Here is a 17,500-nt window from a genome sequence, read left to right as displayed (position 1 = left end):
GCGGCCAAATTGAGAGAGATGTAAGGGTAGAAGCCAATTAATCTTTCATTCCAAGCATGCCTAAAATATAAACCATAAGACCCTATTTATAGAGATTAAACCAAAAGTGCCTAAACAAACATAACTAAACTAGTCTTGCTTATCTTTCTCGAATTAGTTCTTCGTTTTCCTATAGATAGAGTCTGAATCTAGAGAAAACTTGAACATAAAAGTTGTAGATTATGAGGTTGTTGATATTATCGAGGTGGTCCCATAGTATTCTAATACTAGACAAATATCTTCTAAATATTTTCTCGAAACTATACAAAGCTAGATTTAGCTAATTAAATAAAATCTTAACCTGTTAAAACTTTGACTAAATCACATAAGCATAATAAATAAAATAACTAGACTTGATCTATTGAGTCCAATATCTTTCGAGGTGATCCGATTTAGTTTAAATCACATCATTTCACTGTGCTTTCGTTCACCTTATCCTCAATGTGAGAAGTAGTCCCCATCTATGAAAAGTGGTCTCTTTAGTCACCTCAAAGGTGCCTTCATGATATTTTGATGTGGTCTCTCTTGTGATCAGCATCTGGTCCAAGGAAGACATGCTCTAAGACCACTTGTTACAAACCGGCTTGATCTTTCTAGATAGATTTGAGGATGTAACTTGAGTGTGATATTCTTATTAATCGAATCATTGGATTCTTTTAAAATTCTAATATATTATTGCTCTAGAATAAAGATTCTCAACAAATCTAAGATCATGAAGTTTGGCCAAGTAGATCTTTAGATATTGTCTAAATAGTTACCAAAGGTTGAAGAAAAATGGATCTATATGATGGAGCTCTTAAGTTGGTTGTAGGGATTTTGTGGATGGTGCTATGAATTTCTAAGTATAGGATGGAGGCAATGATAGAGTGGAGGTCGAGTTTTGATAGAGGTGCTCGGCAATAGATGATGGTGGTGGTGACTTGCGAATGCAGATGCAATAGATGGTTTAAGAGTATGATTGGCCTACTATTGTGGTAATGAGTAAAAAAAAAATTTGTACAAAAGTTAGAAATGATTAAGATAGAGAGACGAAGGGGAGAAGTATGCTTGCCTTAAGAAACTAGGGGGATCGACGGAAAAAGAAGATTAGAAGCTAGATGAGACCTTGCTAATGAAAGAGGTGGCACTGGTTGGTGAAGAGGGAGGAGGGAGATGTTGAGGCTGGTGGCCAAGTAGGCACTAGATAGAATTTGTATGAAACTTTTGAGAGATATTCTAATGGATCTAGCTATAGATCAACGTAAAATTGTGATATGATGTAGCCCTAGAAGATAACCCTAGATTGAAAGATATCTTCAAAAAGGTAGATGAAGGTCGGAGGGTGAAAGTTGTTGGATTCAGGTATGCGTAGGATTTGGGATCCATCCTTCAGCAAAACTCCAAGTTTGCTGCTTGTATTTATAGCAAAGTCTTTCAACATCTTCGTGGTGTTAGGGTCCTCCTTGTAGGCCTCTCGCAGCCGCTAGAAAAAAAAAGGAAAAACTATTGCCAAAATTGCCACTAACTCGGTAGAATTCGATAGCCGCGATAAAGCATCAACAACAAATTCAGACTCTATCTACAACAAAATGAAGGGCTAATTCGAGAAAGATAAGGAAGACTAGTTTAGTTAAGTTTATTTATGCTCTTTTAATTTAATCTCTATAAATAGAGCATTATAGCTTATATCTTAGGGATACTTGGAATGAAGGATTAATTAGCTTTTGCCCTTGCATCTCTCTCAACTTGGCCGCCAGCATCAACGTATCCCTCATCCCTTTTCATCAACTAGCGCCACCTATTTTGTTGGCAAGGTTTCGTCTAGCTTTTAATATATTTCTTTCATTGATCCTCTAGTCTCGTAGGGCAGGCATACTTCTTTCCCTTTGTCTCTCTATCTTAACTGTCTCTACTTTCTATACAATTTTTATCTTTACCCACTACCATAGTTGTAGTCCAATTATAGTATTCAACAATCTATTGTATCTGCATACGCAAGCCACCACCATCATCATCTTTTGCTGAACCACTTCCATCAACTACTCGGCCTCCACTCCATCATCACCTCCATCATATACTTAGGAATCTGTGCCACCACCCAAGGAATCCCTAAAACTAACTTAAGACCTTCATCCCATAGATATGTTCTTCGTCAACCCTTGGTAAGTATTTAGATGATATCTCAAGATCTACTTAGCCAAACTTTACAATTCTAGATTTGTCAGAATGCTCTATTCCAAAGAAAAAACATATTAAAATTTCAGAATGATCTAATAGCTAGATCAACCAAAATACCACACTCAAGTTATGTCCTCAAATCTATCTAGAACCATTACAAATCTGATCAAGCTGGTGGAGGGGATCGGATGTTTCGGAGGGGGTGTCGAGGTCACTGTTTGGGTCATCACCTCCCCTCCCTCTCGAGTTGGATTTCTTGCTGTAGGAGGGCCTATTCCATTATGGTTGGTAATGTTGGTGATGCTGGGCAGCGAGTAGGGCCTCTGCTAAGGCCTTGATCAAGTCATTGATGGACGTTTGCATCTCCTTTAAGTTCACTATCAAATTGGCCAAAAGTTCTTTGAATAACACCTTCGCGTATGTTGGTGGCTCGTTGCCAGCAGTTGTCAGTGGTGTTGGTGGCACTAGAGAAACTCTCACAAAGATAGAGAGAAGTCCTTGGTCCTCCATGGGTGTTCCTTTCTTGTTCGTTTTTTTAAACTAGTGCTAACAATCGAGTGTTGAATAGTGGCTCTGATACCACTATTATGAAGTAGATCTCGATTGATATCGATGTAAGAAAATTGTGAGAGTTTTAGGGGTGGTAGCCTCACGAGTTACGGATCTTGTTAGGTTTTTTATTTGTTGGCAATTTTGTACAAAATATTCTAAGTGTATTTTTTCATGTATATGAGCTTTACACAAGTCTAGAATATCACTGGTGTGAAGAATTGCAAGATCATTGGAGAAAAGCCGTCGCGTTCTCACCGCGTTCACAAACGCGTTCGAACGCCAAATCTGCGTTCACACAGACAGAGAGCCGCGTTCACAAACGCGTTCGAACGCGGGCACTGCGTTCACACAGACAGAGAGCCGCGTTCACAAACGCGTTCGAACGCGGGTACTGCGTTCACACAGACCAAGAGCAGCGTTCACAAATGCGTTCGAACGCAACTTGAAGAATTCAAGTTGTCGCGTTCGAACGCACTTGGGCCCGTTCGAACGCACCTGAGATTAAGTTAGACCGTTCGAACGCACTCGGGCCGCGTTCAAACGCACCTATGAAGTTTGCAATTTATTGGATTTTCATGAGTACGAATATGACTTGGATTTGGCTCTATCTTGGAGATCATATATAAGAATAGTGTTGCCCTAACCTAGGGGAGTAGAAGAAGATTATTCAAGGAGACTTTTTGGAGGCTACATCGGTTCTTCAACAAACAAGGCTCTTCGCATCTACAAATCTTAATCTTTCGTCTTAAGGGCTATCTAGACGAAAGATCAATCTCGAGGGCTACTGAGATTGGACTTCAATCACAAGAAGCAGTGAATCGTGGGTTTTAGCGATCAAGACTGAGAGGAACAAAGTCGTTTGGATCGACGGGTTGTTTTGTGAGTTAGTCTTGTAATTGCTACTATCATAGTGATTGGTTTTGATCCGAGTTTGGATCCGTGGTTTTTTTTCCGTTTGGGTTTTCCACGTTAAAATCTTGGCGTTCATCTCTACTTTCGTTTTTAATATTTCTTCCGACCTTTACTTAAGCGAACGAGAAATATTATTGCCTAGAGGTTAGATACATACGTGTGTCTAGGGGTTTTTTCAATTGGTATCAGAGTGGGTTCTCTCACCCTTTGAGAGAGATCAAATAGGCATGGATTTTCATAGAGATGGACCCTCATCTATTAGACCTCCTATTCTAGATGGATCAAATTATGGATATTGGAAAGCTAGGATGAGAGCTTATTTGAAGTCTATAGATGAGAGAGTTTGGATGGCCATTATGAACGGTTGGAGTCCACCAATGTACATGGTGAATGATGAGTTAGTTGAGAAACCGATTGAGTCATGGGATAAAACAGATTATGAAAAAGTTGGCTGGAATAGCAAAGCAATAAATGCAATTTTTAGTTATGTTTTCTCGGAAGAATTTAGAAGAATATCTACTTGTGAAATAGCAAAACAAGCCTGGATGATCTTAGAAACAACTCATGAAGGTACTATGGCTGTAAAACTTTCGAAACTTCAGAGGTTGACTACTAATTTTGAAACCCTACGTATGGAGAAGAATGAAACATTTGATGAGTTCTATGCAAAGTTAAGTGATATAGTCAACTCCAGTTTCAACCTAGGAGAGAAAATTCCTGAAAATAGAATTGTCCGTAAGATCCTTAGGTCTCTTCCAGAAAGGTTTCAGGCGAAAGTTACAGCTATTGAGGAAAGTAAGGACATTGACTCTATGAAAGTTGAACAACTGGTAGGAAATCTACAAATATTTGAGTCCAGTCTTTCAAAACCGAGGAAGTCCAAAGGGATAGCTCTATCCACTGTTGAACAAAATTTAGAGGAGTCTGAAGATGAAGGTGATTTAGATGTTGAGATGTTGGCTATGTTTGTCAAAAAGTTCAATAAATTCTTTCGAAAACCAAACAAGTTTAATACTGAAAAGTTTGAAAAAAATAAAACTTTTGTGAAAAATAAGAATACTGTGACTTCGAATACAGGTGGTAGCAACAACAATGTCAAACAGAAAAATAAGAATTCTAAAAATAAAGTTCAATGTTTTGAATGTTCTGGTTTTGGACACATCGCACAAGAATGCCCTAATCGTCTTAAGAGAAAGGGCAAAGCTATGAAAGTTACTTGGGATGATTCAGATGAATCTAATGATGATTCTGAAAAAGACGAAGAAAACTTTGTAGCCTTTGCCTCTTCTTTGCTTAATACTGACTTTGTTGATGATACTGATAGTACAGATAATCTTGATATGCTACCGGCTGAGGAAGATGAATCTGAAATTCAAAAGGCATATAATGACTTGTACCTGGAGTCGTTTAAACTCAAGAAAAGCAATCTTAGACTACTTCAACGACTCAAGGAAATTGAACCAGAAAGAATTCAATTTGATGAGAAGTACAAATTGGAGCTTGAACGTGTCAAAGACCTTTCTGAACAACTTGACAATGCGAAAAATAAAATGAAGGCTGATAAAATTGAACTAGAGCGATTGCATAAGGAAGTTACATTTCTAAAAGGGAAGAACAAACCGGACGAGATTCTAAAAGCTCAGATCTCTGGAAAAGACAGGTATGGTGTTGGATATACTGGTAATTCAAATAATAATAAAACTGTTTTTGTTTCTGCAGGTATACAAAAGGAAGAATACTTGAAGCCATCAATCGTATTTTCAAAGCAATCCTGGATGAATCCTTCAAAATTGAAGTTGAATCTACAAACTGGTGAATCTTTGACGGCACCAAAGGTAAACTTTAGTCACACTCCTCGACAAAAGGTGAGTAGAAAAGGGTTTGTTCCGATATGCTATCATTGCGACATTCTAGGGCATATTCGACCTCATTGTAAATTTTTGCAAAAACCTAGAACTGCTTTCATTTATGGGATGAAAACAAAAACCATATGGGTCAAGAAAAGTGATTTGAAATGTTATGTTGTGCATACAGCCTTGAAAGCTTTAAATTCTGATTTATGGTATTTAGACAGTGGCTGTTCAAGACATATGTCGGGTGACAAGTCGTTATTTTCTAATCTTGAAAAACATGAAGGGGGAGTTGTGACATTCGGAGATGGTAATTCATCAAAGGTAATAGGTAAAGGAAAGGTAAGTACTCTAGGGATTCCTAGTCTCGAAAATGTTCTTTATGTTAAGGGCTTGAAAGCAAATCTACTAAGCATCAATCAATTTTGTGATGAAGATTATGAGGTAAAATTCTCCAAAAATGATTGTACTGTTCTAGATCATGATGGTAATGTTATATGTTATGGATCTAGAACATCTGATAATTGCTATGTCGTTGGAACTTCACATAAACTGAAATGTAACAGTGCGTCTTTCGACATTGTAGATCTTTGGCATCAACGTCTTGGACATGTGAATCACAAGGAATTATTTACTCTGTCCAAACATGAAGTGGTAAGAGGAATACCTAAGATAAAAGAAATGTCAAAAAGAGTGTGCGGTTCGTGTCAAATTGGAAAACAAATTCGTATCTCACACAAGAAGGTAAATACAGCTACCACTGACCGTGTGCTACAATTAGTTCACATGGACTTGATGGGTCCAACAAAAACCGAAAGTCTTGGAGGTAAACGCTATATATTCTTAATGGTCGATGATTACTCCAGATATACCTGGGTTGCCTTTCTACGTGAGAAGTCTGAAACTTTTGAAGTTTTTAAATCACTATGCTTAAAATTGCAGAATGAAAAATCTACAACCCTAGTTAGGATTCGTTCTGATCATGGTAGAGAATTTGAAAATGAAAATTTTTCTATATTTTACGATTCTCTTGGTATTCAACATGAGTTTTCAGCTCCTATAACTCCACAACAGAATGTGATTGTTGAAAGAAAAAATTGAGTTGTGCAGGAAATGGCTAGGGTTATGCTTCATGCTAAAAAGGTTACTCAAAGGTTTTGGGCAGAGGCGATCAATACAGCGGTACATGTAATAAATCGTGTTTATCTAAGACTAGGTACAAATATGACTACTTATGAAATCTGGAAAGGTAAGAAACCTAGTGTTAAATATTTTTGAGTTTTTGGTAGTAAATGTTATATCTTGCGTGATCGAGAATATTTGACTAAATTTGACACTAGAAGTAGCGAAGACATCTTCTTGGGGTACTCGAATAATAGTAGAGCCTACAGAGTATTTAACCTTGAAACTTCTACTGTTATGGAATCTGCTAATGTTATGATAGATGAATCCATGACTGACTTAACTAAAGCTACTTCTATTTCTGTTTCTGCAGATACATATTACGAAGAAATAGGAAAGGAGCTTGATCTGGAAATTAAGAATCAGGACGAGGACAAAGTTGAAATGAACAAAAATGACTGCAACGTACCGGAACCATCTGCTAGAGTGAAATCAAATCATCCACTGTCACAAGTGATCGGAGACGTGAATGGACCAATTAAGACAAGACGACAAATCCAAAGTGAGGTATCATTTACTTGTTATACATCTTCTTTTGAACCTAAAAATGTGAAGGAAGCATTATTAGACGATTCTTGGGTAAATGCTATGCATGAGGAATTAGAGCAATTTTCTAGGAATGATGTTTGGTATTTAGTTCCTAGACCTAAGAATGTGAACGTTATTGGAACAAAATGGATTTACAAAAATAAAAGTGATGAACATGGCAATATAGTTCGAAATAAAGCCAGACTAGTAGCACAGGGATACACTCAGGTTGAGGGTATAGATTTTGATGAGACATTTGCTCCTGTTGCTAGATTAGAGTCTATTCGTATACTGCTTGCCATTGCTTGTCATTTAAAATTTAAATTGTTTCAAATGGATGTTAAAAGTGCTTTCTTAAATGGTATCCTGAATGAAGATGTTTATGTGGAACAACCTAAGGGTTTCGAAGATAAAAAATTTTCTTCTCATGTTTTTAAATTGAAAAAGACTCTTTACGGGCTAAAACAAGCTCCAAGAGCTTGGTATGAGAAGTTGACCACCTTTTTAGTGGATGCGGGGTTCACTTGAGGGGGAGTGGACAAGACATTATTCATTAGACGTGAAAACAAGAGTTTAGTTGTGGCACAAATATATGTGGATGACATTGTTTTCGGGGCGACGAGTCAATTATTAGCTAAGGAGTTTGCTGATCTCATGCACAGTCATTTTGAGATGAGTATGATGGGTGAGTTGAAGTTCTTTTTAGGGCTTCAAATTACTCAATTGGAGAGAGGGATTTTTATCGCTCAAACCAAGTATGCTAAGGATCTTATGACTAAATTTGGTTTAGAAAATGCAAAACATGCTAGAACTCCTATGAGTACAACTACCAAAATAGGTAAGGACATGTCAGGAAAAAGTGTTGATCAGACAGTGTATAGGAGCATGATCGGTAGCCTTTTGTACTTAACGGCTAGTAGACCTGACATTGCATTTAGTGTCGGTGTTTGTGCTAGGTTTCAGTCTAAACCCAAGGAGTCACATTTGTTTGCTGTGAAACGTATCATAAAATATGTCAGTGACACAATTGATTTAGGTATCTGGTTTACTTATGACTCGGGTGCTATCATATCGGCATACACGGATTCTGATTGGGCAGGTTCATGTGATGATAGAAAAAGTACTTCAGGTAGATGTTTTTATGTTGGAAACAATCTGGTTGCTTGGCACAGTAAGAAACAAAACTCGATATCTTTATCTACTATGGAGGCCGAGTACATTGCAGCAGGAAGTTGTTGTTCTCAGTTACTATGGATGAAACAGATGGTCAAGGATTATGGCATTGAACAAGATACTATGGTGCTTTATTGTGACAATATGAGTGCTATTAATATATCAAAAAATCATGTTCAACACTCGCGTACAAAACATATTGATATCCGACATCATTTTATACGCGAGTTAGTTGAAGACAAAACAATAGCACTAGAACATGTTGAGACGGAGAAACAGTTGGGTGACTTGTTTACAAAACCTTTGGATTTACAGAGATTTAAGTATCTTCGTACTTATTTAGGGATTTGTGCTTTGGACTGATTTTATTGGGATTTGTGTTCTTTTTAGTTTGCGAGTTTCTTTTGTTTCGTTTTCTTTTTAGGTTCTCTTTTACTCTGAAATTTTTCTTGGTTTTAGTTTCAGTTTTGTCGAGAGTTTTTGTCATATAAAAAAAATAAAAAAATAAAAAAAAATTGATGCACTCCTAGATTCAATAATATACTCTTGACATAAAAATATGATTTTTCTTTTGATTATGAGTTATTATAGTCAATTTTGTCATCTTGTAGTATATTGTTTCAATTTTGATTTTGTCACTCCCTCGACTTCTATAATAATAAATTTTTAATGCCTCATAACGTATGTGTATTCTTGTGTGAGCATGATATCATGAATATTTTTTTTAAATAGCTCTCTATTAACTTTGATTTGCACAGTTTGACCTCATGCTTAGTTATCAAATATTTTTTTATAAAAGATCAATGAAAAGGGCTACAATGAGTTAGTGTGAAAGCCATCTTGTTTCGAGTCCAGTTTGACTCAGTAGATTATTTGCAAATTTAAAAAAAAATGATATATGTGAATTTCTTCTTGCACATCGTTTGATTTGTACTACAAGAAAATGGCTACCTACTCATGTGTGAAAGCTATCATTGCACATATATGTTTCAGTAAAAAAAAAATACAGGAAAAATTCCTGTTGAGTTATGGAGAATAAGTCGAAAGGTGCAAAATTTCTATACTAAGTCGGTTTGACTACTGTGTTGCATCATTATTTATATAGTAAAGTTTGTTTAAGAAGATTGGTTCATGTTTTCTATGCTCATCTTGCATATGCATATCGTTATGATCAATCAAGATTAATGTAATTTTGAGTGATGCATTAGAATTGATTATAATATGCTTTTGATGATTTGATTGATCTTGTATGACTTATTTCATTTGATTGTCATATTCTATGTCTTGAATATATTTTGGAATTCTAGAAGTGCATCTCCAAAAAGATTTTTAGCTTGTTTTTAGTTTAAATTTAAAAAAAAAATCCAAATCCTCAAGAACTTCATCTTTTTCATCAAAATTTTCACTTCAAATCTTTTTAAAGTCTTTTGGTCGAAACTTCAAGATTTTCTTCACTTTTTGCGAGGTATGATCATTCATCAATTTTCTTATTTTTTATTCAATTAAGTCTCTTGATCTTGATTGATTTCGTGCGGTTTCAAGTTTTGATCACGTTAAAGTTAATATCTTGATGTTTTTTTTTGTGCGATTGAACGTGATAACTTAACATTTTTAAGTGGAAGATGGATTTCATTTAGGGTGTTCATAGTTTCTAGAATTTTTGGATTTCTTGTTATTTTTTTTGTACTCTTTGGGCATATGTTGAATCTTGCGACTTTTTTTTCCTTCTCTAGAATGCCTAAAAAAAAAAAAAAGAAGCTACAGTTACCAAGAAACCAAGGCCGCCTTCGTCACCTACCTCGACTTCGTGTTGACAATTCTTTATCGTCAGTTCCCTCCGAGTTCCTAGTCTTTGGCATTTGTGCCAAAAAGGGGGAGAGTGTCTCAGTGTTTAGGTGTCTAGGTGTGTAGGGGGAGTATGGGCATAGGGGGAGTTTAGTGGAGTTTACTTGATGGTTGAACTTTGCTTTGTCTTAGTGTCATTGGCATTTGAACTTAACTTGAAGTAATTGTGATAACGTGTGTTTAATCTTTGTCTGTTAAATTTTTGCTCTTATGATAACTTGTGTTTTGATTTTTTTTATTTCAAGTTATTTTCACTTGATCTTGGATTGGTATATGTTTCCTTGCAGGGATTGATGTGCAAAATATTCTAGACTTGTTGATTGCTCAGTCTAAAGTCATTGTAATATCTTGTAACCTAGGTGTTTTGTCACAAATTGCCAAAGGGGGAGATTGTTAGGTTTTTTATTTGTTGACAATTTTGTACAAAATATTCTAAGTGTATTTTTTCATGTATATGAGCTTTACACAAGTCTAGAATATCACTGGTGTGAAGAATTGCAAGATCATTAGAGAAAAGCCGTCGCGTTCTCACCGCGTTCACAAACGCGTTCGAACGTGAAATCTGTGTTCACACAGACAGAGAGCCGCGTTCACAAACGCGTTCGAACGCGGGCACTGCGTTCACACAGACAGAGAGCCGCGTTCACAAACGCGTTCGAACGCGGGTACCGCGTTCGAACGCGGGTACTGCGTTCACACAGACCGAGAGCAGCGTTCACAAACGCGTTCGAACGCAACCTGAAGAATTCAAGCTGTCGCGTTCGAACGCATTTGGGCCTGTTCGAACGCACTTGAGATTAAGTTAGACCGTTCGAACGCACTCGGGCCGCGTTCGAACGTACCTATGAAATTTGCAATTTATTGGATTTTTATGAGTACGAATATGACTTGGATTTGACTCTATCTTGGAGATCATATATAAGAATAGTGTTGCCCTAACCTAGGGGAGTAGAAGAAGATTATTCAAGGAGACTTTTTGGAGGCTACATCGGTTCTTCAACAAACAAGGCTCTTCGCATCTACAAATCTTAATCTTTCGTCTTAAGGGCTATCTAGACGAAAGATCAATCTCGAGGGCTACTGAGATTGGACTTCAATCACAAGAAGCAGTGAATCGTGGGTTCTAGCGATCAAGACTGAAAGGAACAAAGTCGTTTGGATCTACGGGTTGTTTTGTGAGTTAGTCTTGTAACTGCTACTATCATAGTGATTGGTTTTGATCCGAGTTTGGATCCGTGGTTTTTTTTCCGTTTGGGTTTTCCACGTTAAAATCTTGGCGTTCATCTCTACTTTCGTTTTTAATATTTCTTCCGACTTTTACTTAAGCGAACGAGAAATATTATTGTCTAGAGGTTAGATACATATGTATGTCTAGTGGTTTTTTCAGATCTAATGGCTTTAGTTTCACTTATTTCTAAGGTTAGGTGAAAAGATAAAAATAAAATAGTGAGAGAAGGTCAGAACGGGACAGAAATAGAAATATCCGACATTGTAGTGGTTGTCGGAGAATGGTGAACGGCCATAAAATAGGGTGACGAGTTACGGATCTAAACTTTTCTTTGTTGTCTTGTGCATGCCATCCAGATGCTCTTACATATTGTCCGGACATCAATTAAGATCCTTTAAATGTATTGTTCCAACCAATATTAAACATACTTAACCCATGTGGCTAGATCGTCTCAAGGACCCTAGCGGATCTGAACCAATATTAAAGAAAGCACAACAAACATCCTATACTAATTTGTTAAAGCAACATAAATTAAGCAAAGAAACTAAGTACAAGAGACCAAGCTCCTTGAAGGATGTTTGCAACAAGGACAGCGACAAGACTGAGGTAGGGAGGAGGGAGGTGGCCGTAGTGGGGAAGTAGTGGAGGAGGTAGTTGGAGTGAGCAGAGGAAGAAGGGAGGGCAACTTATATTGTCACGGTCAAATAAGAAATTAACAAATATAATGTTTTTGAATGTAAGCCACTTTGAAGGCATGAAATTTTTGATCATATCTTTCAATAAAAACCAATCGTCACTCAACCCCGTTAATACTAAGGGGATATATGAGATGATATTGCTAACTACAAGGGGCTGGTGGTAAGAAATGATTTTATTTTACCCAAATAGAAATACTTGGCGCATAGACTAGATAAAAATAGTACTACCACTTGCTGTAAATACAAATAAGCTAGACTAAATTGTTTTACCAAATTGATATTATGGTATCCAATTATCAAATCATCCAAATTCATTGTTCCTATAACAGACAGAGAAGTACATTAGATGCATTGAAATCATGTGGAAACTAGACATAAAAGTTGTAAAAATTAATAAGCTATAATAGCTGTAATAACATCTCACATCCAGAACAAAAGAAAACACAAAGGACATGGCTACAATTTGACAATGTTGGTATAATGTATTAGAAAGTATATCATATAATGTCATTTTAGTTGTATGGAAGCCTCTTTGCACTCATAAAATCCAGCAAGTTCTTTGCTTTCGGCTTTTCTTCTTAGGCTTTGGAGGACATAGAACAATCTTTATTGCAGCATCGAACACAGTCTTCACATTCTGTTGCAGAAAACCCAAAATAAAAAAAGAAGTTATAACAAATAAACTTGGAAATATTTTTATGTTCACTCTTTTAAATTTAACATAATTGGCATATTTGCATTTCTCTAATAGAGGAATTGAAGTGGAATTTTACATTGTGAGCAACTATCATTAAAATATTTTAACTTATTAGTTGTAAAATAAATCCATTTCACTAGAAAATTTTCAAACACAATAATTGCAGCTAAAAAGAAAAGAAATCTAATTTCAGCTTTTGATTAAACCAAAACTTTCTCATTTCTGTCATCTTCCATCGATAGGGAATATGTATCTGAATCAATCTGCACTATTAAAAGAAAACAGAGAGAAGAAACTTTATAGGTCATTTGCATTAAAAACTAAAATGATTCCCATTCTGCAAGGGCCATAGTTATTCACTTTGCAGAACTAACCAAATCCAGTTATATATCACCACATTACTGTTATTATACATACTAATTGGTTATTTACTATCTACAGATTAACAAAAATGGTTTGAGTAGTTCTGTAAAAGTCAATTTATAAGTGTCATTCTCATTATCTATATTCCATTAACTACATATTTAAATTTAGAGATTTATGCATAATTGCCATCGAAAACTTTTCAAATATTATTATAGACACCACCTTCTTCAAAATATCGTAATTGCCACTAAATTCACTAAGTGATTTTATATTTACTATTTTCCATTAAATCTAACTAATTATAGTTAAAATTAGACTTTGATTAAGAAAACATTATTATTTTAATATAAATTGTTTGAAATGATTCAGGAGCTATCTAAAAACTTGTTTTAGTAGCAATTATATAAATAAACCTTAAAAACTTGTTTGGGGTTTCAGATCACTTCCTCACTAGTGTTTGGACTGGACCTGGACAGGGGGTTTTTTGTGCCATTAAACCCTCTACCGAGGAACCTAGCAGACCTCAGAGTCCAACAAAAATATAGATATGTGGACCTGCCAGACTTTGTGCTCGTGGACTTGTGGACATGGCTCTACTCCTTGCTGTTACACTTGGATGGTGGGTAACTAACATGTTCTTGATTGCATGCCTATAAATTGTTTGTAAGATTGCCTCACAGAGAAACCCTGCACTTTAACATATTGCTTGTCCAGCAGCATTTCAGCTTCACATGCAATAGATTTTCGCAAGTATTAATATTTTTACCTGTTGAGTCTTCGAGCTACATTCTATGTAAGCGGCTGCACCTATCATCCTTTTCAGCTCTTCACCCTGTTTCAAAACAAAAATATCCCGGTAAATTTTATCCATTTTGTTAAATCTTTCATGTATAGCTTCAACTTTATAATCATTATACATGCCTGTGATGTTGTAATTGGTGTTACACCTTGATGATCAGTGAAAAAATGCTTGTCTTCACGTAGATCTGCAAAATTGTAGCCATTGATTGTTACTTTTGATAAGAACATTTTAAGTATGGGGTTCATAAAACAAGTTCAAGTATGTTCTCTAATTGGTAGTTGTAGGAAAAGAAGGTTTACAAATTTGAAGGACAAGATTAGGAAATTCTTTTCAACTTTGTAGTTATGCATTTGCTCTTTTAGTAAAAGGGCATCCCAACGCATGCATTTTCGGCATTTTCAGTTTTAGCGCTACTTTAAATTGAATTCCTACTTATCTTCATGATAAGTTTGTACAGATTCATGAAAATAATTCTTTGATTATTACAACTTTTTCATTTTTAATCTTGAAAAATAAGGTTATGATGTATAAAAATACTTCTTAAATGCAATATACTTACCAAGTTTAGTTCCCACTAATATAATTGGTACATTTGGAGCATAATGTCTTAATTCAGGTATCCACTGTGCAGCACATAAGGAAAGGTAATCAAACATTTGATTAAATAAAAATACTGAAATGGGGAAGGAATGTCTTTGAATTTGCTACCTTTTTGTAGATGTTTTCGTAGCTAGCTTTGCTGATTAGTGAAAAAGCTAACAGGAACACATCAGCTCCTCTGTAACTAAGAGGTCTAAGTCTGTTGTAGTCTTCTTGACCTGCAGAAAATAGATCTACCAAAGTTAGAGATATCCTATAATGGTTTTCCATGGAAATTGCTAGGAATCATTGTCACATAAAGTCGCAAGTAAAAGCGTAAAACTCTAAGATTGCTATAGTAATATTCAAATTCTTTAAATTATAGCATTGTCAGAACTAGTGTTTCTAATAGACAACAAAAGTGCAGGCAGAAGATTATTTAAAATAGGCAAAGATAAACTGTTATCTCATTATATCAATTTAGCTGTTATATTAGCAGAGATATCAGGAGGTTGAATATTAGCAAACTAAAAAAGATTGTTAGTATATTCAAATACACTATCACCATTATAATATGACACTAAAGTACCATATATCAGGTTAATTATACCTAATGGAATACATTAAGATGGGGAATTCCTGAAAGAGAGCAAAGCATATCTGCGGCTTGTTTCATTTAAAATTTTTGAAGTTACCATTTTAATCTGATCTAATTAATTCTATACAGTTCAGTATCACTTTCTCTATTGAGGCAATAACTAGAAGTAGATTGCAACTTTTGGAACAGGTAGCCTACCTGCAGTATCCCAGAGCCCAAGGTTCACTGTGCTTCCATCCACGACCACATTCGCGCTGAAATTGTCGAACACAGTCGGAACATAATCCTATAGCCACAAAAGATACAAAATATTCTGGTGAAATCAGCAATTTAGCATTCATTGGTCATTGATTTTGCTAAATGTTTGTCAATAAAAACTCTTTATTCTTTACCGTTGGAAATGTGTTGCTTGTGTAGGAGATGAGCATGCATGTCTTCCCGACTGCCCCATCGCCGACTGTCACACACTTGATGAACCTTGCAGTGCTCATCCTAGGATGATCTCTTTCCTTTCCCTACCTCTCCTTTCTTCTTGGTTCCACTTGTATATAAGCCTCTTAAAGGGTCTTAACAACTGCTCAAAGCATGATGTATAAAGGCAAATGAATGCAAAAGATATGTAGATGGTAGTGGAAATTTTGTTGGCTAGGTATAGTGGGAGACTTTTGAATTTTGAACAGGAATGGAGGGGGAGGAAGAATAAGACTTCAAGAGTTAAAGATGAGGAAAAGAGTCTGTGATGAGGTGGGAGCAGCCCCACCTCTTTACAATGATGGGTAGCACCATATCTGAAGCTCTTTTTTATTTCCATTGCTTTGAGTGCAAGGCCAGAGGCATAGACTACATGAACAACCAATAAGAGTTAATTTGAGTGTGGATTGGTTAAGTGTGGGAGAAGGAAGTGATGAGGAATGATGGAATCAAGGTGGAAATGAGGGGCTCCTTTGCTTAATTAGTTGCCTACTACTGAATGACCATGATGGTGTGGAATCATGGTGTTGCCATTCTCTACTTTAATTTTGGAGAAGATGAGAAAGAAAAAGCAGGGGAAAAGATTGATGGTGGTTGTTAAGGTGAGTAAAAGTAACCAAAGTTTTACTTTCTTCTGTGCTAATATCTGTCGCTTGGTATTCGAATGCACAAGTAGGAATTAGTCCCACATGGCGGAGTAAGTAATCAAAGTGAAGACACGAAAGGGACAAAGCAGAGGAAATCAATGATAATGCAAGAAGAGAAGAAGGGCTAAGAACCATTATTGACCAAACACAAAATAAAAACAAACTTAGGGAAAAGGAAAAGGAACACAATTACAAGTTAGATAGAGCGAGTATCTTAAGGATCAGATTTTAATGGTTGGCTAGCTTTAAGAACAAAACAGCTTCTGAGTTTCGTGGGATGTTCGAAAAAAGAACAAATGTTTTCATAAATACAAAAAGAACTCTTATTTTCTTTTTGTTGTAAATTGTATTCCTATAATCATCCCCCATCACCCCCACCCATGAAAAAAAAATAAAAATAAATCATTATATGTTTTTATGGTTTCTTTTCTTGCCTCATGGTTTTAATGGTGTAAATTGCTATTATCTATGATGAATATGTAATTGAGTTGGAATAAAGAAATAGATACCGGGTTGGGAAAAGCTGTGTTACTTCGTAAAGTAAAACTAGTTCAAACGAAAAGATGAATGGCAATTGACATTTTAATGATGAATATTCTACTAAACTACCTTCTATTGTCGCTGGATACTAAATTAACTATATTTCTATATTGTTGGGTTCATTTGCCGACTATTTGGATGACTGTGAACAGAGATGTCAAACTTTGCTGCTAATAATGGTGCTTTCATACTTAAATATTTGAACGTTAAAAAAACTGTCTCAATTCTATATTACAAAATGTAAATATATTTGTCTCCTTAAGGGATGTCCTGGGTTCACTTACGAGTTCTAGTGGTAATAATCTATGCTCTTATGGACATAAAGAACATTCCAGTTAGCCTGAAACAATCTAATAAGTGAATATTTTCATTGTAAAGTTAGACTCGCACTGCCACTAAAAGAGAGTAGTATTCTTGGCAGAGAGGAAGAGAAGAGGGGAGATGAAGATGGGATAAAAAATGGAGGTTAAAGATATAATATATATTATTAGTTACTATTTAATAACTTACGTTTTTAGGTTAATCATTCATTAATTAGGTATCAGAACTAGGTTTACTGGAGGTCGTGAATGCAAACTTCATCAACCGCTTTTATTTCTTATTCTATATCAGTGCAGTTTGATGGGCCGTTTATCT

The 17,500-nt window shown here is 35.8% G+C and overlaps 1 protein-coding gene and 1 long non-coding RNA gene across 2 annotated transcripts; one reads left to right on the top strand and one right to left on the bottom strand.

Moving 5' to 3' along the window:
• Positions 1-12,529: 12,529 nt before the first annotated feature.
• LOC140765367 (rac-like GTP-binding protein 7) lies at positions 12,530-15,738 on the bottom strand. The gene is made up of 7 exons (XM_073104421.1): positions 15,599-15,738; positions 15,405-15,492; positions 14,738-14,847; positions 14,589-14,652; positions 14,149-14,213; positions 13,994-14,059; positions 12,530-12,801 (listed from the first exon to the last, which is right to left on the bottom strand). Exons 1-7 carry the CDS (start codon positions 15,695-15,697, stop codon positions 12,703-12,705), a joined length of 591 nt encoding a protein of 196 aa, XP_072960522.1. The 5' UTR covers positions 15,698-15,738; the 3' UTR covers positions 12,530-12,702.
• Positions 12,811-15,756, top strand: LOC140765368 (uncharacterized). The gene is made up of 4 exons (XR_012105177.1): positions 12,811-13,846; positions 13,945-14,083; positions 15,396-15,522; positions 15,624-15,756. It is a non-coding gene; the product is annotated as an uncharacterized lncRNA (long non-coding RNA).
• The last annotated feature ends 1,744 nt before the right edge of the window (positions 15,757-17,500 follow it).

Source organism: Typha angustifolia, chromosome 8 (assembly GCF_048772165.1).
Source record: "Typha angustifolia cultivar Huaian chromosome 8, ASM4877216v1, whole genome shotgun sequence".
In the NCBI taxonomy this organism is placed as follows: domain Eukaryota; kingdom Viridiplantae; phylum Streptophyta; class Magnoliopsida; order Poales; family Typhaceae; genus Typha; species Typha angustifolia.
The sequence above is the reverse complement of the archived record's forward strand: the minus strand, read 5'-3'. Positions and strand labels throughout refer to the sequence as shown.